Below are 23,448 nucleotides of genomic sequence, written 5' to 3' on the forward strand. Positions count from 1 at the left end.
AGTGTATACGTGAGCCTTTCATTAAATCTTAGAGAATAGTTATTGTTTTGATCTATTTTAAATTTTGTTTCAAAGTTGTTTGGTGAAAAATTTTTATAATGATTATACATGAAGATTATGTGTAATCATTATAAAAATTTTATAAAAATCTGTTTATCTCATATACATTCAACATTTTCATCTCCCTTATTAATGGCTTTGCATGCTTAAATCTGTCTTTTCGGTATATAATTCTGGAAGCATGTTTATGCACACTAAATATTTTTTTAAGTTTAGCAGGTTGTAAGCTAGCCAACGCAATGTAACCATAATTAATGCAGCTATGAATTAGGCTAAAGTATATTGATTTAAGACTTTGAGTATCTATGAATGGGGTAATTCATTGACATAAAGTACACATTATGCCAATTGTTTTGTTTATTTTTGATTAGATATTTTTTATATGAGGAAGCCAAGATAAGTTTTTATCTACAAAAATTCCTAGGTATTTTAAAAACTCCAGCTTTTTAATTTGTTTATCATTTATAAAGAGAGCTGTTAATCTAAGTGGCAGATTTTCTTTTTGTGTTTTTTTATAAAATAATCTATTTTGAGTTTTATTTGTGTTTATTGAGAGGTTGTTAGCTCTAAACCATTTATTTACTTTCATCAATTCAATGCTCATACCTTCATATAGATGATTAATATCATTATTTGACATAAACAAATTAGTATCATCAGCATACATAATTGAATTTAATTTTGCAGATACATTACAAAAGTTGTTCATATAAATTAGAAATTGAAGAGGCCAAGGATTGAACCTTGTGGAATTCTACACAAAATACAGTAGATCACTCCATACTTTTCTAAAAGTATGGAGTGATCTACTGTATCAAATATTTTTGACAGATCTATAGATATTCCAAGTGTGAACTGATTTTTTTCGAACCCGTTGGTTATTTCGTCAACTAACTCAATAATTGCATGCTCAGTTGAAGTAATTTTCTGGAAACCAAACTGTTTGGGGTAAAAGAATTTGTTTTTTGCAAAATGGTCACAAATTCTATTATACATAACGCGTTCAAATATTTTTGAGAAAACGGATAATACTGATATAGGTATATAATTTGAGATATCGGAACTATCATTGCCTTTATATATTGGGTAAACTTTAGCTACTTTTAATATATCAGGAAATATGTCATCATATATTGAAAGTTTAAGAATATAAAACAAAGGTTTGCTGGTATTTTTTTGTTCGAAACTACTACATTAGCTGATATTCCATCAAAACCTAGAGATTTATATATTTTCAAAGATTAGAATTCATCCTCAATTTCTTCTACCTTTAATTCGTTGTTAATTAATAAATTATTTTTAGATGAACTTAAATAGATTTTAAATGAACCAATTGGAGGTACGATTTTACTAGCTAAATTTAGACCAACGCACAGTGTATCGCTTCATACAAGCTAGATGGACAAAAATATTTTGTTTTGTAATTTCATTCCTAAGAATGTAGTTAACAATATTTTGGTGTTTTATTGATTAGTTATGCAGTAGAGTAGCCTGGGGAAGGCAGGGGGCAATTACCCCGCGCGTTTAAGCTTAAAGGGGCGCCAAAAAGTCAATTTTATTATAAAAAGTGTTTTTCTTTTAATTTTATTGTAAAAAAGGCGATATTTTAATTACTTTTAAGTTTTTAAAAGTTTTTGTCTTGAAAAAGACAATTAAATAAAATAAATACTAAATTTCAACACATAAATAATGTAATAAAATTTTGCCTAAAATAAAAATATACTCACTACAAATATACAAAATATAAAAATATACTCACTACACTAAGTAAAATAAAAGAGTATTTTATTAATAATTAATTATTATTGGATGAATCATTGTTATTTTCAATACCCGATGAATCGGACTCTAAATAATCTTCATCGTCACACATAATTCTATTTTCAACAAGTTGTTGTGGTATTATAGGTGGGATAATCAAATTCAAAACGTAATCAAACGATAATCAAATTCCAACGGTAGTTTACCAGTTTTCTTACTTGACAATTCTCTGTGTGAGTTGATGACAAGATCTGATATTATCAAAAGCATATTGAGCAAATCTATATTTGTGCAAATACGTGAACTTTTTCGTGTTCGCGGAATCGACGAAAACCTTAATTGCGGGCTTCTTGAAACTCTTCCGACAGTTGACCTATTGGAAGAAGGCATGTTTTTATAACTTCCGTGCTATGTACAAGTACTTTGTGCACAGTAACAGGCATATAGTACCACGGATACAGATTAATATAAAGAGTTTTGGTCTCAGAACAAAGCTTTTCAAATTCATAATAGTTAATATCATAGCCAGAGGAAAGTGTTCTTAATAAAATACTGAAATTTTTAATGAGATTGATGTCTAAACCCGTAATCTCGCCACTCAACTCTGGCTTCATAAAAAACCTGCGAGCTATGTTCCCATCATTTGTATTCCCAAAGCCAGGTTTTGGTTTATCTACAATAAGGCTCATATGCTTTTTAAATTTTTGTTTGATATCTTCTGAACGTTTTTGGACACTAGATTTATTTTCATCGCTTCTAACTTGCCACTTTTTTATATCTAAACGATAGCTAATATGTAGCATGCACTCAAAAAAACGAATCCACGCATGCAAAGTAGACAGACCAAAACCATAATGTTCTTTTTTAACAACTAAGTCTTTTAGTTCACCGTTCATCATTTTAGGAGTCGCACCACATATGTAACATTTTTGTTGGGAACTTGTGTCAGTCAAGGCATTGCAAACTTTTTCATCTATCATTAATAGTATTTCATCTATCACCTAATAGTATTAGGTCGTGTTTAATAGTAGTTTGAGATTCGTTGAGTCTTATAGATGTTGGAATAAGTTGAGAAACCTTTATTTAAAACTTGGTTAGCTTCTGTTGTAGTTAAACGATTTATTTCTTTTGAAAAAATAAATTTAATTAGTCGCAATAATGCTTGAATGAAGGTCGTGGATTTTGCCAAATAATATTTTGACCGTCTCAATGGAACAAATGAAAATACAAACAGAAACTTATCAGTATCATCAGAGTTTTTAAATCTCTGTTTTTATGTGCTGTGACCGGAGCTCCCATCACATTCCCATTTGCTAATTAGTGTGAATGGCGTAGTAAAAGTAATACTTTTAAGAACTTCGCATTGGCTTCAATTAGGCGTTCAGTAGTTTTATCAAGTATAGCTTGTAGGCTAATTTCGGCACGTGTTTCTGTAACAGAAATATGTTCATCTAATGGATAACATAACTTTTTCGACTTGCTTAGACTATAATAAGATGGAAATAATATTTGCCCTGCCTTTAAAGACCACTTTCTCGTCTGTTTATAAGAACGACACTTAGAGTCAATGTAATAAGCTAATGCCTCGTCACGATTTAACTGCATGCCACCACATATAAAGTCTTTTGATTTAATTTTTTCTGATGATTCCAGGCTTTTTTTGATTAAAGTAGCTTGGCTTCTGTGCCCCAACACACGGCATGCTACTTCAGCAGCAGTGGTCAACTCAGTTGCACTTTGCAATTTTACTTAATTTTCAACCCTTCGTTTTTTGGTTTTAAAAGACGAGTCTTCAAAGTTCTTTTTTGGTCGTCCTTGAACTTCTCCAGATGATGAAAAATTACATTGCTGGTATATACTTACTTTAAATTCTACATTTACCCCCTCTAACCAAATTTTATTTTTGTTTAAAAAACGGTCCATCATTATATGTGCTGCAGACCATTTTATTGCGAATTTTGAAGCCATACATGAAATTTTTAACTGTAAAGATCTCTCAGAATCTCTAGTCAAATCAGTTACATCAGTAACACAAAATCTTTGCAAAATAAAATCCAATAAACGAGAATTTCTTTCTTCTTGATTATGTCTTCGCCGTTCTTCAAATAAATCCATTTTTAAAAAAGAGCGCACATGATCAAAATGAAATTTAATAACAAAAAATTGTGGATTTATGTGAAGAAAATTTTTTCTTTTGTTGTACACCTTAGGACTTAAGCTATACACTGTTAATAAATTAGCTTGGATACATGTGGATACAAAAAGTTGTATAAATTTAAAAATTAAAAGCCAAAAAATATTTTACAATTTTAACCCAGTTTTTTAAACCATATTTTAACACATATTGCTTAACTTTTAAATAAAGTATTTGATGTAATTAAATAGTACTTACCCTCAAAAGTAAAATCCATCGCTGCATTAAAATGATTGCTTTCTTTAATTCTTGTTAAATGTTAATGCAACCATTGTAAGTTTTTAATTAATTTTTTTCAAAAATAAAATTACATTTTAACGCCTTTTTAATTGCTTATGACTCATTGCTTTGGAATGTTTTTCATAATTAACACCGCAAGTTATTACTAATGTAGGATTGTGAAAATATTATCAGTTAGTCGATTTCTTGATATGACTTTTTCCACCTAGCTTGTATGAAGCGATACACTGTGCAACGTTAGTAAAGTAATTGTTAAATTCTTTGGAGATTTGCATAGGATAGTGAATATTAGCATCATTAATAGTAAAATTGATAGGAAGTGATGAACTACTTTTATTACGAACCATTATATTGTTAATTACATTCCATAATTTTTTTATATCAAATTTACATTCAGTAATTTTTTTATTATACAATTGTTTTTTTGCATTTTTGAGTAAGTATTGATAAAAGTATTTATGGTTTTTGTATTTTTTTTCGTTTTCAATACTCCTATTTTTGATAAATTTGTAATAGAGCTTTTGTTTTATTTTCGAACATTTTATCAGAGTTTTGTTCATCCAAGGGTTAGCAAATGTTTTTGTTTCCGTTTTTGTTATTTCATATGGAAATGATTAATTATATATATTTAAAAAACTTATTGAAAAAGGCATTGCATGCTTCATTAGTATCATTAGTATCATTAGTCATCATTCATAGACTTTATCTCATTTCTCTTCGTATAGTTTTACGAGAAGTTATTAGTGTTTACCGTTGATAGATTGCATTTTTTTAAAGTTGATTATCTTCGGAAGAGTAGTCGAAGTTATTTTAAGGTTATTAATTTTAATGTAGATAAGAAAGTGGTCACTAATGTCTGTTTTAAAAATTCCTTTTTCAAATGACGTTTCTAAAAAGGGTTTAAAAAAATATTGTCTTTGCAGTTGCTGAAATTTTATTTCCCGAGTAACTAAAAGTTCAGAAGAAGTCGAGTTAGAAAAAAAGCATAGAGAAAGCGGACAGATAACTACACTAGATGTTAGAATGTGCAATTCAAACTATTAATTAGATAAGCTAATTAATGTATTCGTACAAACGCGGTTATTATTGCTGCTTTTTATTTATACTTTATTATTGTTAATTATTATATTACAAATAAAATCTTTGAGGCCGGTATAAACATACAATGACAATGTTTTTAACTTTTTCACTAATGATTTCTGTTGTTGAACATTCACAATCATTTTTGCTTAAGCATAATTGCTTTTTAATCTTAAATAAATAATTCTCTAAAATATAAATACAAAGTCCTCCGCCTTTTTCACTACTTCCTTGTGGATGACTAATTATGCGGTAATTTAGTAGGTTAAAGTTTGAATTGGATTTAATAAAAGTTTCTGAGTCATATCATGTCTCTGTTAGAGCTATGACATCAAACTGTAATTTAGAATATTTAAAAATTCTTTCGAAATTATGTTACACGCTTCGTATACTGATGTGCAATATAGAAATTGAATTAATGAATGAATAAATATTGGGAAAAAAATACATATTAAGAAAAAAAGTTTCAAATATTAAAATAATCAAATATAAAATGACCCAAAATTCTTACTTATCTTGATAATCTGTTTATATATGAATATCTACAATAATATATGAATGTCTGCTATAACATAGGAGTATCTACTGTAATATATGGATATGTACTATAATATATAGATATCTACTATAATATATGAATATCTACTATAATATATGAATATCTATTATAATATATGAATATCTACTGTAATATATGAATATCTACTGTAATATATGAATATCTACTATAATATATGAATATATATTATAATATATGAATATCTACTGTAATATATGAATATCTACTGTAATATATGAATATTTTACTGTAATATATGAATATCTACTGTAATTTATAAATGATTTTCAGTATTAGCAGGTAATTTATTTTAGTTTACAATCATATAAACAGGGTTTTTTTTTAAATTATAAATATATTTTAAATGTTAACAATGTTTTTTAAATTTACATACTAAACAGGATTTTCTAATTTAAACTTTTATAAACATGGTTACGTAAGTTCAGTGACGTGGTTAAAAAAATGACCTGGGTTGCTAAAATTGCAATCTGAGAAAAACAATAAAAATAAATATTTGAAGCTTTTTTTATAAATAATTAACATGTATCGCTCTCATAAACAATTACATAATTACTTTGAAAAGCAGTCATTTTCACTTTAGTATTGTTAACTCCGAGTTGCTTGACTCATCTGACAAATTTCTTCTTTGATTTTTATCACTTCTAAGTTAAACTATCATTAACGTCGTCTTTATAAAAAGTAATTGTGCAGGTTGTCAATTATCTAATAAAAAAACTAATAATAAAAAAGATATACTTAAAAGGTTGTCATTTAACTGATTTGAAAGTTGGGCGTTAATGATTTATCAGAACAATACAAATGCTACAGAAATATTATGTAAGAAACGAAATTTTTTTTTAATTTATATTTAAATTGCAGCAATTCAGACTTTCAAAACTGTTGGGATTCCAAGCAAATCTAAATAATGCTTGTATGCAGAGTAAAAAATGTATTTGGAGTTAATGAATCTTGATGAATCAAATAAGACTAATGAAAGCAGTGGTGCAGTGGTACAGTGGTTAAAACCCTTGCTTCAGAATCAAGAGAAACGAGGTTTAATGCTATCTTTGGCCATATTTGCGACATTGGTAAAGAAGGAGGCGTAAACTCTCTAGTTAAATGCTTCGCCGCGGTGCTCTGTAATGCAACCGTTCTTTGTGAAGCGTCTTAATACTCTGATAAATGAAGGGAGAGAAAACTTTAATTTTGCAACTTTGTTCAGTAATATAGGCTGATGAGAAACTTGGTTAAAATCAACAAACAATTATGAGTGTACGTAACTTTTGCCAAAGCAATTTTTACCCACAAACCTTTTGATTCTCAAATTTTTTTTTAGTAAAAAAAATTGATTAAAAATTAAGTAAAAGGCCACTAACAATTTTTTAGGGCAAAAAGTTTTTTGGCTATTGGTAAACTACTAATAGAACGCTACTCTAATGTCTGTTATAATTTGAACTTTAAGACATAGTTTAAGACAGCCTTCACCGATATTTTGATGATCTGGTAACAATTTAAAATTCTTTTTCCACCTTAAAGCTGCTAATTTAAGGTGAAATTTTCATTATTTGAAACCAAAAAAAGTATTGCTGAATTCTGCACTAAGTTCATTTGAATATTAATATTAACTAATACAGTAGTAGGCATCACAAATATAAATAAAATCAAGCACTCAAAAAATATTTGTAAAATTTTTTAAGTTTTAAAAATCTGATAACACTACAACTAGTGTCGCATCACCAGTAAAAGAAAAACTTGTAAAACATTTTATTTTGATCATTACTTGCTTTATTTTTGATAAGTTTCTAAGTGTTACCAAAAAGTTAATTTTGATAGAATTTTTCAATTTAAACTTTAAAGAGTTATCAAAGCAATTAACTAAACTTTTCCATATAAGGAAACTATAGTTTCCTTATATGAAAAAAAATAATAAATAAATTTATTAATTAATTATGCAGAATTAAAACTTAAAACTTTTAAAATTGGAAAACTTTCTGATTTGTATTAGATCCATAACGGAATACATGCACTATTATTCAAATTTATAGATACAAATTTTACAAGAATAGGGTTTTGTTAAACAATACCTACCTCCAGAGGCGTTTCTACGAATAAAATGAGGGGATGAGGGAGAAGGAGGGTGAATCCTTAAAAAATTTTTTTTTTTAGGTGCCCCAAGAAAAAAGGTCCTTTTACAGAGCACCGCAGAGGTGCATTTAACCAAGAAGTTCACGTCTCCTTCCTTACCGTGACGCGAAAATATGTCCAGAGCTCATTTCAAACCTGAATCTCCTGCTTGTAACGCAAGCGCTCTAACCACTGCGCCACGGCTAGAATTAACACAGAGTTTTGCATACCTTAAACAGAGAAAAAGGTTCATTTGAAAGATATAAAGCTTTAAATAATAAATACCCAATTAAAAACATAAATTAAAAAAATAATAAAAACCGAGAAAACATTCAGCTATGATATGCCATCTATTCTGTATACACCCAAAGCTGCTGATTTTCTTATATCTATAAAAGAAAACTCAAGGTTTATGACTTTATTGTATATGAAGAAACATCAATTAGATATTGTTACTTATGGGATAAATTTTATGCCAAACGTGGATCTAATAAAATAGAACTTTGTCTATTGGATTATTGTAACTAAATAGATTCTGCTTCAATAGCATCACCAAATAAACCCATCAAACATTGTTCAAGTGGATTTGCAGTGGACCTATATAGGAATTTTAATTAGTTTTTTGGAGTTTTACTCATCGGTTACATGGTGGAATGATCCATTATTGGCAGCCGCTATAAATGGCCATCCAATCAATTTCCGACATGTTAATAATGTCTAGTCATCGGTTAGCCACCTTTGGCAGCCGCTAAGTATTGGTCTACTAAGTAACCAATAAGCAAAACTTTAGTGGAACGTTCAAAATGACTATATAGGTCCACTGAAGTTCCGCTAAAAAATGTTTGCTTGGTAGTGACACATAAGGTGGATATCAAAACCATTATACTTTGACAGCATTTATGTATCCAACTGAACTTACAGGAACCAATGAAATCAATCAAGTGAAATCCATCAAGTGAAATCTATCAAGTGAAATCCATCAAGTGTTCATTGAAAAAGGCTATTCTAATCTGAAGGCTGACAGTATGCATGGTACAATCAAATGAAAAAACCAAGCAGTATATAATATCCATGAAAAAATAATTATGGGAATGGCAAGACAAGACAAGTTGTGGCACAGTGAATTATGAAAAAGTCATTAAAAAAAAAAAAATTGGCTTAAAATAAAATAATTACCTTATAAAAGTCAGATCATGGAATTACATTCTATTAATACATATTAATTGAATAAAAATTTTTTGAATTTCATATGTCGCCATATTCTTGCCATATTTTTTGGCAATATTTATCATTGCTGAATAGTTTGTATAATTGGATTAGACAATTATATTAAATTAATTAAATTGATTAAATCAATTTTGCATAAACTATCGAGCACCGTATTTATGGAACAAAGTTGTTGTTCCAAATTTTGATTTGTCAATTTCGTTTTACTGTTTTTAAAACTAAATTAAAAAAACTTTATTCTTTCTACTGACAATATATATAAATATTTTTGAAATGTAAAATTATTTTCTGTTTTTGTTTATTCTACATTGATAATAATTATTAAATCAATTATATTTTTATTATATTATATATACACGTTTGATATATTTTTTATGGTTCTGACGACAAGATCTTTTGGATCTTCTTTCAGATACCAAGTTTATGTATTGTTATATTACGATTAATAATTGTAAACTAAAAAAAAAAAAAAAGACAATTATTTAATTAATTTTTGTATCTGTTATCATGTAAATACAAGTTTTATAAAATTTACTAATTGCATTTGTTTATATTTGGTAAAGCAAAGAGCATTACGTCAAAGCACATTGCGCAGATATTAATATTTATAAAAAAGAAAAGTAAACTTATCACCATTAAAAATAAAAAGTAAGCCTATTCACAATAACAACAAAAGTAAGCTTATCACCAAAATGTGTGTGAAGGTGAATAAGTGTTTTAAAAATAAACCATAAAGATATATTTTATAGAATAAATGAAAATTTTTAAATATTATCGAAAAGTAATGTTTTGCTAAGTATTTTCTAATAACTTTATACCAATATATAAAAACTTAACTTTTATAATTTTTTAGTATAAATTATAACTCATGATAACTTTTTGATGATAATGTATTGATCAACTTTATTCTAAATATAAAAAGATTAACAATTTAAACAGAGTTTTAAAAAACAAATTACCAAACATTTATGGTGGGTAAAATCTACTTTGGAGACTTGCGTATATTGACGAAAACCTTGAGCAGGAGATAATTGGTATATTATACAAAACAAGAAGCGTGTTAAACAAAAAAACTCTATTTTAGTTATATACAGCGAAATGACTTTGTTTTAAACTTCTAAGTGTTCTCAATTATTTTATACACTACATATATTTATGAGAACAGTATTAAATATAGAGCCAAAATTTGTATTTTATTTTTATATAAAATAGACTATACGAAACCAATTTTTATTTATAAATTTGAAAATATGGTAAAATCTGAAAAATGTAAAAAAGTGATTTTACTTTTTTGTCTAAGTGGCTGATATATATACATCGTCAATATACGCATATATATATATATATATATATATATATATATATATATATATATATATATATATATATATATATATATATATATATATATATATATATATATATATATATATATATATATATAGATACATACATTAAATAAAACTAAAATTATTGAATAACAAGACAAAGACACGTTTTTCAAGGGTATTTTTGGTCGTTTTCAAGTTACCGCATTCTTTAATATCTTATTACGAAATCTTCTTTTTTAGTTTACTAAATAATACTTCTTATTGATATACAGTATCGGACAAAACGAGTGCAAACAAATAATGCTAATTTAGTTTCTTTATATAAAAGTGCTGCATTTTTTCAATTTAGAGAAATAACTATGTAACTGTTTAAAGACAAAGTTCTTCAAGTTTTATTCATCACAAAGTTCATTATTTGTACACGAAAATTAATAAATTAATCAAAAGTATTAAAAAAAGTTGATTTCCTTCTGAACAAAACAAGTACAACTCGACAAAATGTTGACCAAGCTGTATTTCCCTATCAATATTTCGTGGCGAATCCTTTGTTGTCGATCACAGCTTTGCATCTTCGAGGCATAGATTTGATCAGGTGATCAATGAAACTTTGTGAAATCGCTGCCCAGGTCTTTTGGACTTGTTCAAACAGTTGATCCTTATTACGAACACCTTCACGAATAATTCTGCGGTTGACGATCTCCCACAGGTTCTCGATAGGGTTGAGATCCGGAGATTGAGGCGGCCAATCCATCACCGATAGGTGGTTGTCTTGAAACCACTGCTTGACTACTTTTGCAGTGTGTTTTGGATCGTTGTCTTTCTGAAAAACCCATTTTATTGGCAAATTTCATTCAGCATGAGGTAACATAACATCTTTCAGGATATTTTTATACATGAAACAGTCCATTATTTCATCGTTTCGATGTATTGGACCTAGACCGTTAGCAAAAAAACACCCCCAGACCATTACATTGCCTCAGCCATGCTTCACGGTCTTATGGCAGTAACGTAAATCGAGGCGTTTTCCGGCCGGTCGACGTACACGGCAAATGCCATCACTCCCAATGATGTTGAACTTCGATTCATCACTGAACAGGACAGTTCGCCATTTCTGCACATTCCAGTCAATATGAGATGTAGCAAACAGGAGTCTTTTCTTCTGGTTTTTTAGTGAAATCAGCGGTTTCTTTGCAGGGCGTCGAAAACAATCCGGCTTCAACAGCACGTCGTCTGATTGTTCGGTCCGATACAGGCATCCTGATTGTTTGGTCCAATCCAGGGATCCTTCTTGACGGATCTGATGATCATAGAATCCTCTCTAGAAGTGGTGGAACGTGGTCTTCCACCTATGTTATCTGCTGCCAACTTCCCCGTAGAACGATATTTGGAACATAGTCTTGATATGGTCCATTTTTTCACGCGATATTTATCACAAATACTTTTTTGTGACATTCCACTTACGTAATCGCCAATAATTTTCTTTCTTAGTTCCAATCCGAGACTGTCGGGAGCCATTTTTGCACTTGTCATAAAAACAAATAAAAATAAATAATCACACTTCTCAAGGCTTACCGTGTTACATTTACCTGTGATGATACAATAATGCTCTGTGGAACACAACGTCTTGGTTGGATGTGGACTGTATTGATGTAATGAAACACTTGTTGTATTTCACTTCTTGTATTGATGTTCTTCAATAAAACACTTTGATAAAACTCACTTCGATAAACTGTCTTGATAATACTGACTGATTGACTCCCATATACTGACTGAATTACATGTCGATTTACATGTCTCTTATATAGTAAAATGAACCCAGCGGGCACAACAACGTTGATACAACGTTAAATGACGTTGCTTTTTTGGTCGGATTAACGTTGGATTAACGTTGGAAATGGAAAGGATGGACGACGTCAGATTTGCCAACATTAGCTAACGTTATAATTTGAACGAAGACCGATATGTTATAATGTTTCTAAATGTTTTTCCAACATTAATTAATGTTTTATTAACATCAAGCAACTTTGGTATAACATCATTCTCACGTGGCTTTTTAGGTTTGGTTAATATATAGGGGAGAGTTGCCGAAATTGGAACAGCTCCTTAATTGGAACACTTAGCTTTATTTAGAAACTGGAACTTATTCTACTTTCATGAATATTATTTCTTGTAAAGAAAATAATTTTCTTTATTTTTTGAAACTTCTAGTATTTAAACTTAAAAACTGCACGTATGTGAATAAAATTACTTTTTTTTAAAGAAAAAAATTTTTGCGATCTAATTTTATCGTTGCATTTAAACGATTACAGAAGCTTAACGATATTGAGTTTGATAATAATTTTTTTTAAATTTTAAATTTTAAGGGTTTCAAGTCTATGTGATATTAAGAGCTTATATCGTAAGTTGTTACTTGTATGTAAATATTTTGCTACAACACCATGGTCCTATGTCGCCCAGAATGGAACTTCAAAAGTTGCCGTAATTGAAACGATGTCATCTCATAACACGCTACTTGACGTCCGAATTATCAGAAAATTTCATTAGTCCGACTGTATAATATTTTTTAAAGCGAATTTCTTTTATAGACATAGTATTATTGTTAGACATTTGTTGCTTTTTTGGAATTGGTATTTAGTCTTGCTTTAAAGTATGAAATGATTTTTCACAAAATTTTTTTCATAGTCTTAAGTCTGGTCATAGTCTTAGGATATAAAGTTGATTGTAAACATCGTATACTTTAATTAACAAATCATTTTATCTTTTAGTAAAAAATAAAATGTAAAAGTTTTACAAAAGTTATACATTTCTATTTAACGGATAAACTTGTAAGACAACATAAATTATATACCCAGCATAAGTTTTTTACTGTATATAGAAGTTAATATATAAAGTTGCAAACTTTATATAGTTTATATAGATTTTGATTTATATAGTTAATGATTAACTAAACAAAAACGATGAAAAATAATGATTATATAATGAGTATATAATTAACTTAATCATATATGAATAACAAATAAATATATGAAAAAATAAGCCTGTAATAAGATTATAAAAATCTCCTTAAGTATCTTCATAGTAATTTGCTTTTATTTTAGATGCAAACACCACGAAAATATGGAAAATGGAAAGTAGAAAACTTGAAAAAGGCTGTTGAAGCAATAAAACAAGGAGAAATCAGCTTAAATGAAGCCGCTTATGAATTTTGTATTCCAAAAGCAACTTTGTCAAGGCATATAAATAAAAAAAACTTTGCTGTTGCAAATGTGAAATTTCATGGTCGACTTACCACCTTACCTAATGAAATTGAAACAGAACTAGCTGATCACTGTTTATTATTAGAATCGATGTACTTTGGATTAAGGATTGATGATCTTCGTTGTCTAGCATTTGATATTGCGGAAGCTAACAACATCACACATAATTTTAACAAACAAACACGAATGGCAGGAAAAAAGTGGTATTATGCATTTATGCAAAGGCACCCACAACTGTCGCTTGGTGGGCCTGAATCAACATCAATTGCACGTGCACAAGGTTTTAATAAAGAGCAAGTGCAATCTTTCTTTAATTTACTTTCAAAGTTATACATGGAAGAAAAGTTAACTCCAGACAGACTTTATAATATGGATGAAACTAGTTTATCAACAGTACAAGATGGTCAGATAAAAATTATTAGTGCAAGGGGCAAAAAACGAGTTGGAATTATGACTAGTAGTGAACGAGGAAATTCAGTAACAGCTGTAGTTTGTGTATCTGCAGCAGGATTTTATGTTCCACCAATGTTAATATATAAACCCAAAAGAATGAAGCCAGAAATAACAAATGGTGTATCTAGTACTCAAGAGAAAGGATGGATGTCAAATGAAGGTTTTTTAGATGGCTCAATCATTTCATTAAAGTTGTTAAACCTTTAAAACAATCAAAAGTTTTGTTGATACTTGATGGTCATGTTACACATTCAAAAAATTTGGCAGCGATATATCTAGCACGAAATGCTGGAGTGCGTATGGTATCACTACCTCCCCATACTACACACAGACTGCAACCATAAGACGTTGCGTTCTTTGGACCACTTGGTACATACTATGATGAAGCTATGCAAAAATGGATGCGGTCACATATATCACAACCAGTAACAACTTGGCAAGTTGCAGAATTATTTGGTGATGCATATAGTCAGGCAGCATCATTGAGAATTGCTATGAAAGGCTAGTGGCTAGTGGGTTGTGGCCTTTGGACATAAATGTATTCACTGATTCTGATTTTACAGCCTCTTCATTTACTGATGTTGGCCCTTCAAACAATCTTCAGTCATCTAAAAGTATAGATGGGATGACAAAACTATCTACAGATAAATCAAGTGAAAAAAAATTAAAATGTCATGTTTCAGTTTCAACTTTGTCTCTTTTGCCAGTGGTTTCACTTGAAGTAAAAAACAAAAAAAGAAGATCACGAACAACTCAGGCGGCTGATCTTACAAGCTCCCCATATAGACGTGCTCTAGAAATTACACCAAGAAATCAAAAGCACACACTAAATCAAATAGCCTCCAAACAAATTAAAAAATCTACAAAAAAAAAGCTCACACTAAATCCAATAACTGCCAAACTATTGCAAAAACCACAGGAAAGCAAAGTAGCACTTGACTCAATCACCATGGACCAAATGAAATTGAGCACATCAAATAAAATCACCATCGCCACCACAGCACACCACATATCACCACTACCATCCCAAGTGCAGAAGCTGCAAGAAAAAAAGACTTATGAATTGCGAAAAAAGGATTAAATATTTGTTGTAATTTTTATTTGTTATTATATCTTTTAAATATCTGTTATTAAAAAGCTAATCAATTAATTTTCCCTTTGAGCCATAAGTTTTATAGCTGTAATTTATTCAAATATTAGAACTGTTCTAATTAAAGAATATATGTGTTCCATTCAAGGAGACCAGTTGTCTTTATTGGAACAAAATGGTGCCTTGAAAAATCAAAGTTTATATCCAATAAGGGTGCGATCAATAGAGTCGAATCATTAATAAAAGCATAGTAGGGTTGTATAACTATAATATTTAATTCATAAATGTTTTCATAGTTAAGCCATCTTTGGTTAATAAATATTTTTTCCTAAAGTGTTCCAATTAAGGTAACTCTCCCCTATATATATATATATATATATATATATATATATATATATATATATATATATATATATATATATATATATATATATATATATATATATATATATATATATATATATATATATATATATATATATATTTATATACATATATATATAAATATATAAATGTAAATTATGTTAGTGTATTTTACAAATAGAGTGCTCAATGTTCTTAAAGAACAGAGCAATAATAAATTAGTAAAAAACACTTACCTAACTTTTTCCTTCAACTTGAAGTTTCACCATTGCTGGATCATCAGGAAGAGTTACTAAATCTCAAAAAAAATTCTATTTATAGAATAAAATATTTTACAGAAGTTATAAATTATTATAAAAAAAAATTTAATTACTATATTTTTTCAGTTAACGGGAAGTTACAGAAAGTAATTATTAAATAAATTTCTTTTGAATGGGGATTAATTTGGTCATTTGTTTTTATAATCTTTTAAGAAGTATTTATTTTCGTGCCTACATTTAGAAATTAATTCAGATTTTTTATTTAATAAATTTTCCTGATTTAAATGAGTAATTATTTCAAATTTTTCTTGCAAACATAGCATACATTTTTCGGTAAAAAAAAGTAATCTAATTTTTTTTTTAAATGTAAACATTTATTCGCGTGTTTTCGTATAATGTAATTAGTTTTACCAAAATGAATTAAAATTATATATTGATTTCCTCATTTGTCGCAAAATGCGACTTAAGAGGAAACGCATGTTGACAAAAAATATTTTATTTTACCAAATGTAACTGCGACGAAAAAAAGTCCGCGTCATCCAACGTTAACAAAACGTTATTGTAATAAATGTTACCATAATGTTGTAATTCAGATGAGAAATAACGTTAGTGTAACTAACGTTACCACAATATTGTAATTCGGATGAAAAAAAACGTTAGTGTAACCAACGTTAATACAACGTTGTATTTCCGATGATAATTGGAGTTAGTGTTGCCGATGTTATTACAACGTCATTACTACGTTATAACACAAACGTTACAAAAGTACCGTTAGTACAACGTTAAAACTCTGATGAAAAATAACGTTAGTGAAAATAACGTTATTGCAACGTTAAATATAGTTGGTCGACGTCGCCCAACATAACCTATCCTAAATCCAACGTTGGTTCGACGTTGGGTGCCCACAGGAAACCTGTGTGAACCTGTTCTGGAAGATTCTAGATGCTTCTTTTCGATGCTTCTGGAGGCTTCTGGATGCGTTTGGATGCTTCTGAATGTTTCTGGATATTTCTAGATGCTACCGGATGCTTCCAGATGCTTCTTCTGGAAACTTTTGGAAACATCTGGATACTTCCTTTAATTATTAAAAAACTTCCGTGACGTTGACACGGACCAGACTTAAGAAAATGAAACAAACCAAAAAAGTTGCACTTGTTTTGTCCGCTGCAAAATAGCACTTGTCAACAAAATTCTACCTGTGTGCTGTCACCTGTCAGCTGATTGCTCATATCATGGCATGCTATGACTCCAGCTGTGGTAGTATAGTTCGTTTCGTTTTTAAGACATGTAAAATTAGGAACACTTTTTAGCATTGTTCGATGTTGGTTGCAAATGTTTTGTCCAATACTGTATATTCAGTTTATCAAAAATTGTTTGTTACGTTTAATAAGTTTTAATATATCACAAATTTATTCATTTACATAAATATATAAATTTATATATTATATATAAATTTGTATTACATATATGGTGACTTTTAAATTATAGTCACCCAAAAAAAAAGTTGATTTTCAAGTTATAGTCGATTTTTTGAGGAATATACTCGGCTAGCCGGGTATTTGACTCATTACAGTCGGGTAAATTTTAGTTTTGAGAACCTTTTTTTTTTAATCTTAGGAAGCAGTTGGTACTTTTGAAAGGTTTACCCTCTTTCCCATCTTTTTTTTTCGTAGAATCGCCTCTGTATATATATATATATATATATATATATATATATATATATATATATATATATATATATATATATATATATATATATATATATATATATATATATATGTTGTTTTTTTTTGTTTTTTTTTAGTTTACATTATTTACATGACGTGTAATATAAGCATATAAACTTGGAATCTGGAAGAAGATCATAATCGATCTTGTTGCCAGAACTATATAAATATAATATAAAATAATACAGGTAGTTTGTAACAAATTAACAATCCAAACATTTGAAATAAAAGTGGTTAAATATATATATGTATATATATATATATATATATATATATATATATATATATATATATATATATATATATATATATATATACCCTTTTATTTTGTTTGAATGCTCTCAAAAAATTTAAAAATAAAATTTCGCGTCGGATCACTACAATCCATGCAGCAAACATGTGTGCTTACACGGTACAACGCAACGGAAATCTCGTATTGCTTGCTTGTTATTACTTGTTTATTTTTTTAGTAAACGCATTACTTTTAAGTAATCAACATATCAGTGGTGTTACAAAATTCTAAAAAGAAGATATTTTTTATTGGAGACATAAAACATCAAACCACTGGTTCCAAACTTCCCTCAAATGAACAAGTACTGGAAGTTTTGCTCTAAAATATTCGTAAAGCGAATTTAAGTGTAAATCTTAATATTCATCAGTTTACTATTTACTGGTAAAAGGCATGCATACCGACTAAATCATTACCTAACTGTATTAAGAAAATATCTTCAACCAAGTTAAGAGATTTGCAAAGAAATGATAAAAAAAACACAAGAAATGTTTGAACAACGTTGACAAGAGTTTCTTTCCAAATTAGACAATTTGTATGACATTGCTCATGCCGATGCACTTCAGCTAATTTAAATAAATAAAAATAGGATCTTTTCGTGGCGCCAAAGAGAACCAGGTTGGCCTGGTCACATAGCTGGAGTGGACAAAAAAACTTACAGAAAAAGAAGAAAAGACGCATATTAGAAATATTAAGGAAGTAAAGTAATGTGCTAAATATCATGCATCTTTAGCTCCATCAACATCATCTTATAAACCACCACTAGAAAACTTATCTTCTGATCCTGAAATAATAGACTTACAAAAATAAGACCTAGCCTAAGTGGTGCTTCCTTATAGCCCGATAAAATTTTTATGTAAATAAATTTCATAACTCCGAAGTTGGTTACCACATTAGATAGATGTCAGTGAAGTGTAAGAGATTTTGGATCTATAATGCGGATGATTTTTCTATAAACATGTCCTAAATCCATAGAACTCTTACAGAAATGCGAAGAGAGCGGGCTGAAGCCATAAAAGTTAATTTTCAAAACAATATCCCGGATACGGTAACTCCCCACTGGGAAGAGCAACTATTGCTAGCTCTAGATTCACGTAAATCTAAAGAAAAACGCCTCCGAACAATTATTTCATACGATAATAAAGAACAACTTATCGCTGAGCAAAAATTGGACAGTTCATCAAAAAGCGAACAGGCACAGGCATTATCAATTGGAATGAGTGGAAAGAGTGCAGATTCTCTGTTGTGATCCTAAAACTTCAAATACAAGCCATATTAATGGTGCATGTGTGCTTCTCGAACAAAAATTGGATAGAGAAAAGCTTGTTGAATGTTTGTCTGTTTATCGTGACATCATACGTCAAATTCTGGCTCCAATGCATTTTAACAGTAAAAGCTTCTTATCAGGACTTATGCTTTTTGAAGTCCATGAAAGCTTACAAAACAAAAGCATTTCCAAAGCAGCTTTACAGAAGTTTTCCTAGCATTTATGGTTCTTGGCAGATGAAGTGTTTTGTCTTGTTAAAACTAAAATAAAAATGGTTACTCACTTATCTAAAGAAAAAACGATAAACTTTACATAACATCCAAAGAAGAACTTTGTGACTTTTTTGGCCACAAGTCTTATATGTAAATTATGCTTCAATTATATTTTATAGTTTACTATACGGTTGATAAACGCCCCTTCTTTTTTAGTTTCAGAGATAAACATTGATGACAGTTTTCTGAAGAAGAGTCCTTCTTTATGGTCAAATGATGATTCGTTCCACCAAACTAAAAGGAAGTTATCAATAACAGTAATACTGATAGCAGTTAGTGATACGGCAGATAAAGCGGTTAAATTAATGCAAGACTTTTATGGTCAAAGAGGAAAAAAAGCAATTTTTATTACGTTGCGTACAAGAACACAGACAAATATATCCGGATTGTAAGAAGTAAAAATTTGAAAAGGAAATTTAATGATTAATGTGTCATTTTTAATGTGTCATTTACTATAAATACATAATAAATATTATAAATGTGTTTTATTAATTGAATATAAACAATGAACTCTAGAATGTTCCTTTAGCTCCATACTAACTTTTCAAATTAAACTTTGACGTCAAGCCGGCACGGGTTATCGTTATCCAATCTCAATAATATTTAATGATTTTGGAATTAAATAAAAAAAATAGAGGAAATGCGTTTTGAAATTCCAAATAAAAAATTTCAACCTTACAGCCTGGGACATATAATAATAGGCAATATAATAAAACTTATCGAAAGTAACAAAGAAGTCCTATAAAATAATCTGGTACGATCAAGCGATTGTAAAATGGACACAGCCGAAGTGGTATCTCTCTACTCTAACATCCCACACCAACAATTGTTAGTACCTACTTAAACTCCCGAAAAAACTTCCACTCATTTTACCCATCTTATACTTAGACAAACTTCTAAGATTAACTCAAACCGTATTTAAGTTTGGTTCTAGAAGTTTCTGCAAAGTATTTTTAGCGTCAATGGGTACAAGAATAGTTCCATCACCCTTATGTCTATATATTTATGGAAGTGCTAGACGAGAAAATTTGATCATTTTTAAAAATGTATATTATCATAAATAAATGATTTATAGATAACATCTTCCTAATATTTAATGACGCCTTTAAAAATCTAGGAAACCTCAAGAAAATCATGAATAGCCTGCACCATAAACTCCATAACCTGCGTGAGAACATATGCTTTACCTTTAGCTGCTTACCATAAACTTTATGGATGTCATTCTTGAAAAGAATATAGATGACATCAAAGGTTTTAAACTCTGGGAAACCAACCCTAATCTCCCACTCTAATTACACAAAGCACCAAATAACACGCCATTATTATATTTATGATAATTCGGCATTATATATATATATATATATATATATATATATATATATATATATATATATATATATATATATATATATTCTATTTTAAGTTCTATTTTTCACGCAAACTTACCAGATGTATAAATAATTTACAGCATCTAAAATAAACTATTGCAAACAGTAAAATTTTGATTTGCAAGTCAATTTTTGCAAGAACAAGAAATCTGCAATTATGTATAGGAGGCGTAAACTCTCTTGTTAAATATTCTTTCGCAATGCTTTGTGGTAAGTCCGTCATATCTTTTTGGAAAAAAAATACCACCATTTATAAATTTTAGAAAATATTTTTTTTAAAAGTTTGTCGCAAAACAACGTGGAAGAGCATTTAGAAAAGAATTTCCCACTGCTTTGCATGGTATCGAACCTTTGACCTCTCAATTTCAACGCTCCAATAACCACGCCACGACCAATCAAATTCAGCTCTAATTCAAAACATCAAAAAATGTACAAAATACATACCGGAAAAGACATAGTTATAAAAATCGATTGAAAAAAGCACAATAGGTTGAAAATCCAGTCGATTGAAATCTTATTTTGTCAAAAAATTAGTAAATCATGTTTTAATTAAATGTAAGTATAAAGAATCAAAAGTTGTCGATTGAAGATCAAAGTAGCCGTATTCTACAATTTAAGAAATTTCAGTTATAGGCCACGTTAATTAGCAATGACATCAAAGAAATCAAAGGATAACCATTAACCACCATAAACCATTAAGTAAACAGAGCTTAACAATCTACTAGGGTGAGAAATTATGGAAATGATAAATAAGCACTGGCATATAACAAAAACGATCAATGTTCTAAAAACATACTTAACTATAAATTACTTAAAGTCTATTCAAACCGGAGGTCACTAGGGAATCAGTTAATTATAACAAAACATACACAACCCCTACAAAGAACTACCCTTTCTTCCTGAAATAATTATGCAAAATGCATAATTAAAAGAATAAACCTACAAATAAACTTTTTTTCAAAAAACTCAAAAAAATAAGTTTTTTGTATTTCTTTAAAAAACTCATTTTTTGTTTTTGTATGCGAGAAAAGTTACACCTTAACCACCACAAAGGCTCTTTTTGTAATTATAAACATTGAATTATAAAATCTTACAATATAGTTTGTAATTATAAACGTTGAATTTTCAGTTTTCCACAAAGCAAAGCAATAAATAAATTCACCCTATATGTTTTACTAAGTGTTTATCAATAAAATGAGGTAAAAGTTTTACTGAGTGTTTATCAATAAATTTACCTTAAAAGTTTTACTGAGTGTTTATTAATAAAATTAAATAAAAGTTTTACTGAGTGTTTATTAATAAAATTAAATAAAAGTTTTACTGAGTGTTTATTAATAAAATTAAATAAAAGTTTTACTGAGTGTTTATCAATAAATTTACCTTAAAAGTTTTACTAAGTGTTTATCAATAAAACAAAATAAAAGAGTTTTTAGGTTTCTAATCTATGATATAATTTATAAAAATTGGTCATAGAAAAACTATGTTTCATCTTAAGAATCTTTATCGACAAAAAATACGCTAGGGGTTGTCCATAAATTACATCACGCAATTTTTGACCCCTCCCCTCCTCGTTCCAATATCATAACTCCTTAGTAATAAGTCCTGTACAAATTGTCTCAAAATCACTAACCCCTACCCCTGCCTAGAGCATGACGTAAATCATAGATGACCCCTTATCTCAATTTTGATAATCTTTTGTATGGTAATACTATATTATTTAATACAAAACAAAAAGAAAGTGAAAATAACACTTTCGAAGAATAAAATTATCCAAGACCTTGAAAAAAATGTGAAATTCGCAATAGAGTGCTGGAATGTATAAGAGCAAAGAGCCATTTTCAAACAATTCTTGAAGAAATAAATATTAGGCGAAAATCACTGGAAAGTACTTTTTTTTTTTTTTTACCATGTAAATATTATTAAACTGGGTGTTAAATAAATTTAAATATTAGTAATAATAATAATAATAGCACTAATAATAATAACAATAATTATAATAATGATAATAAGAATAATAACAACAATAATATTATAGGCCATTCAAAACCTTGATAAACTTAAAAAAACATTGAATTAATGACAAAAATAAATTTAGCTGAATATGAATATATATTTTGATAAAAGCGTATAGCATTAATAAAATAAAACATAATACTTACGTCTAGCTTATACAGAAGTTGCCAAATTAAAAATAATTAAAATTAAACAATGTACATATTACAACGTACATATGACAATGTACCTCTTGCAATGAACATATTGCAACTTACCTATTTAATGTACATATCGCAATGTATCCATTGCAATGTACCTATTGTAACGTGCTAGATGTAATATCAATATAGACTTATTAATCTCTTTTGTGGTCTTCACATCATTATAAAAAAAAATTGTCATCAATTACAAGCCATTCTAGTATATTTAAAATTAATGTTAGGATGCCTATTTTTTACTTAAGCTTCTGTTTAAAGCGCCTGAAAACGATATACTGTTTGAATACATTTTT

General features: G+C 28.8%; 1 protein-coding gene and 1 long non-coding RNA gene across 3 annotated transcripts; one reads left to right on the top strand and one right to left on the bottom strand.

The window, feature by feature from the left end:
* Nucleotides 1-6,401: 6,401 nt before the first annotated feature.
* On the bottom strand, nt 6,402-23,398 carry LOC136084704 (uncharacterized). Of its 2 annotated transcripts, none has more exons than XR_010640779.1 (3): nt 23,213-23,398; nt 8,340-8,407; nt 6,402-6,617 (listed from the first exon to the last, which is right to left on the bottom strand). It is a non-coding gene; the product is annotated as an uncharacterized LOC136084704 (long non-coding RNA). The 2 variants fall into 2 exon arrangements; XR_010640778.1 differs by having other exon boundaries at nt 23,102-23,222.
* LOC136084703 (uncharacterized) lies at nt 13,012-15,416 on the top strand. Its single transcript, XM_065805294.1, has 2 exons — nt 13,012-13,223; nt 13,675-15,416. The coding sequence occupies exon 2, from the start codon at nt 13,675-13,677 to the stop codon at nt 14,491-14,493; it is 819 nt and encodes a 272-aa protein (XP_065661366.1). The 5' UTR covers nt 13,012-13,223; the 3' UTR covers nt 14,494-15,416.
* Nucleotides 23,399-23,448: the final 50 nt, after the last annotated feature.

The sequence above is a fragment of the Hydra vulgaris genome, chromosome 09 (genome assembly GCF_038396675.1).
Source record: "Hydra vulgaris chromosome 09, alternate assembly HydraT2T_AEP".
NCBI lineage: Eukaryota > Metazoa > Cnidaria > Hydrozoa > Anthoathecata > Hydridae > Hydra > Hydra vulgaris.

Excerpts from the sequence above, each read along its gene's own strand:
- LOC136084703 (XM_065805294.1), top strand. The coding sequence starts at position 13,675 with ATGCAAACACCACGAAAATATGGAAAATGGAAAGTAGAAAACTTGAAA.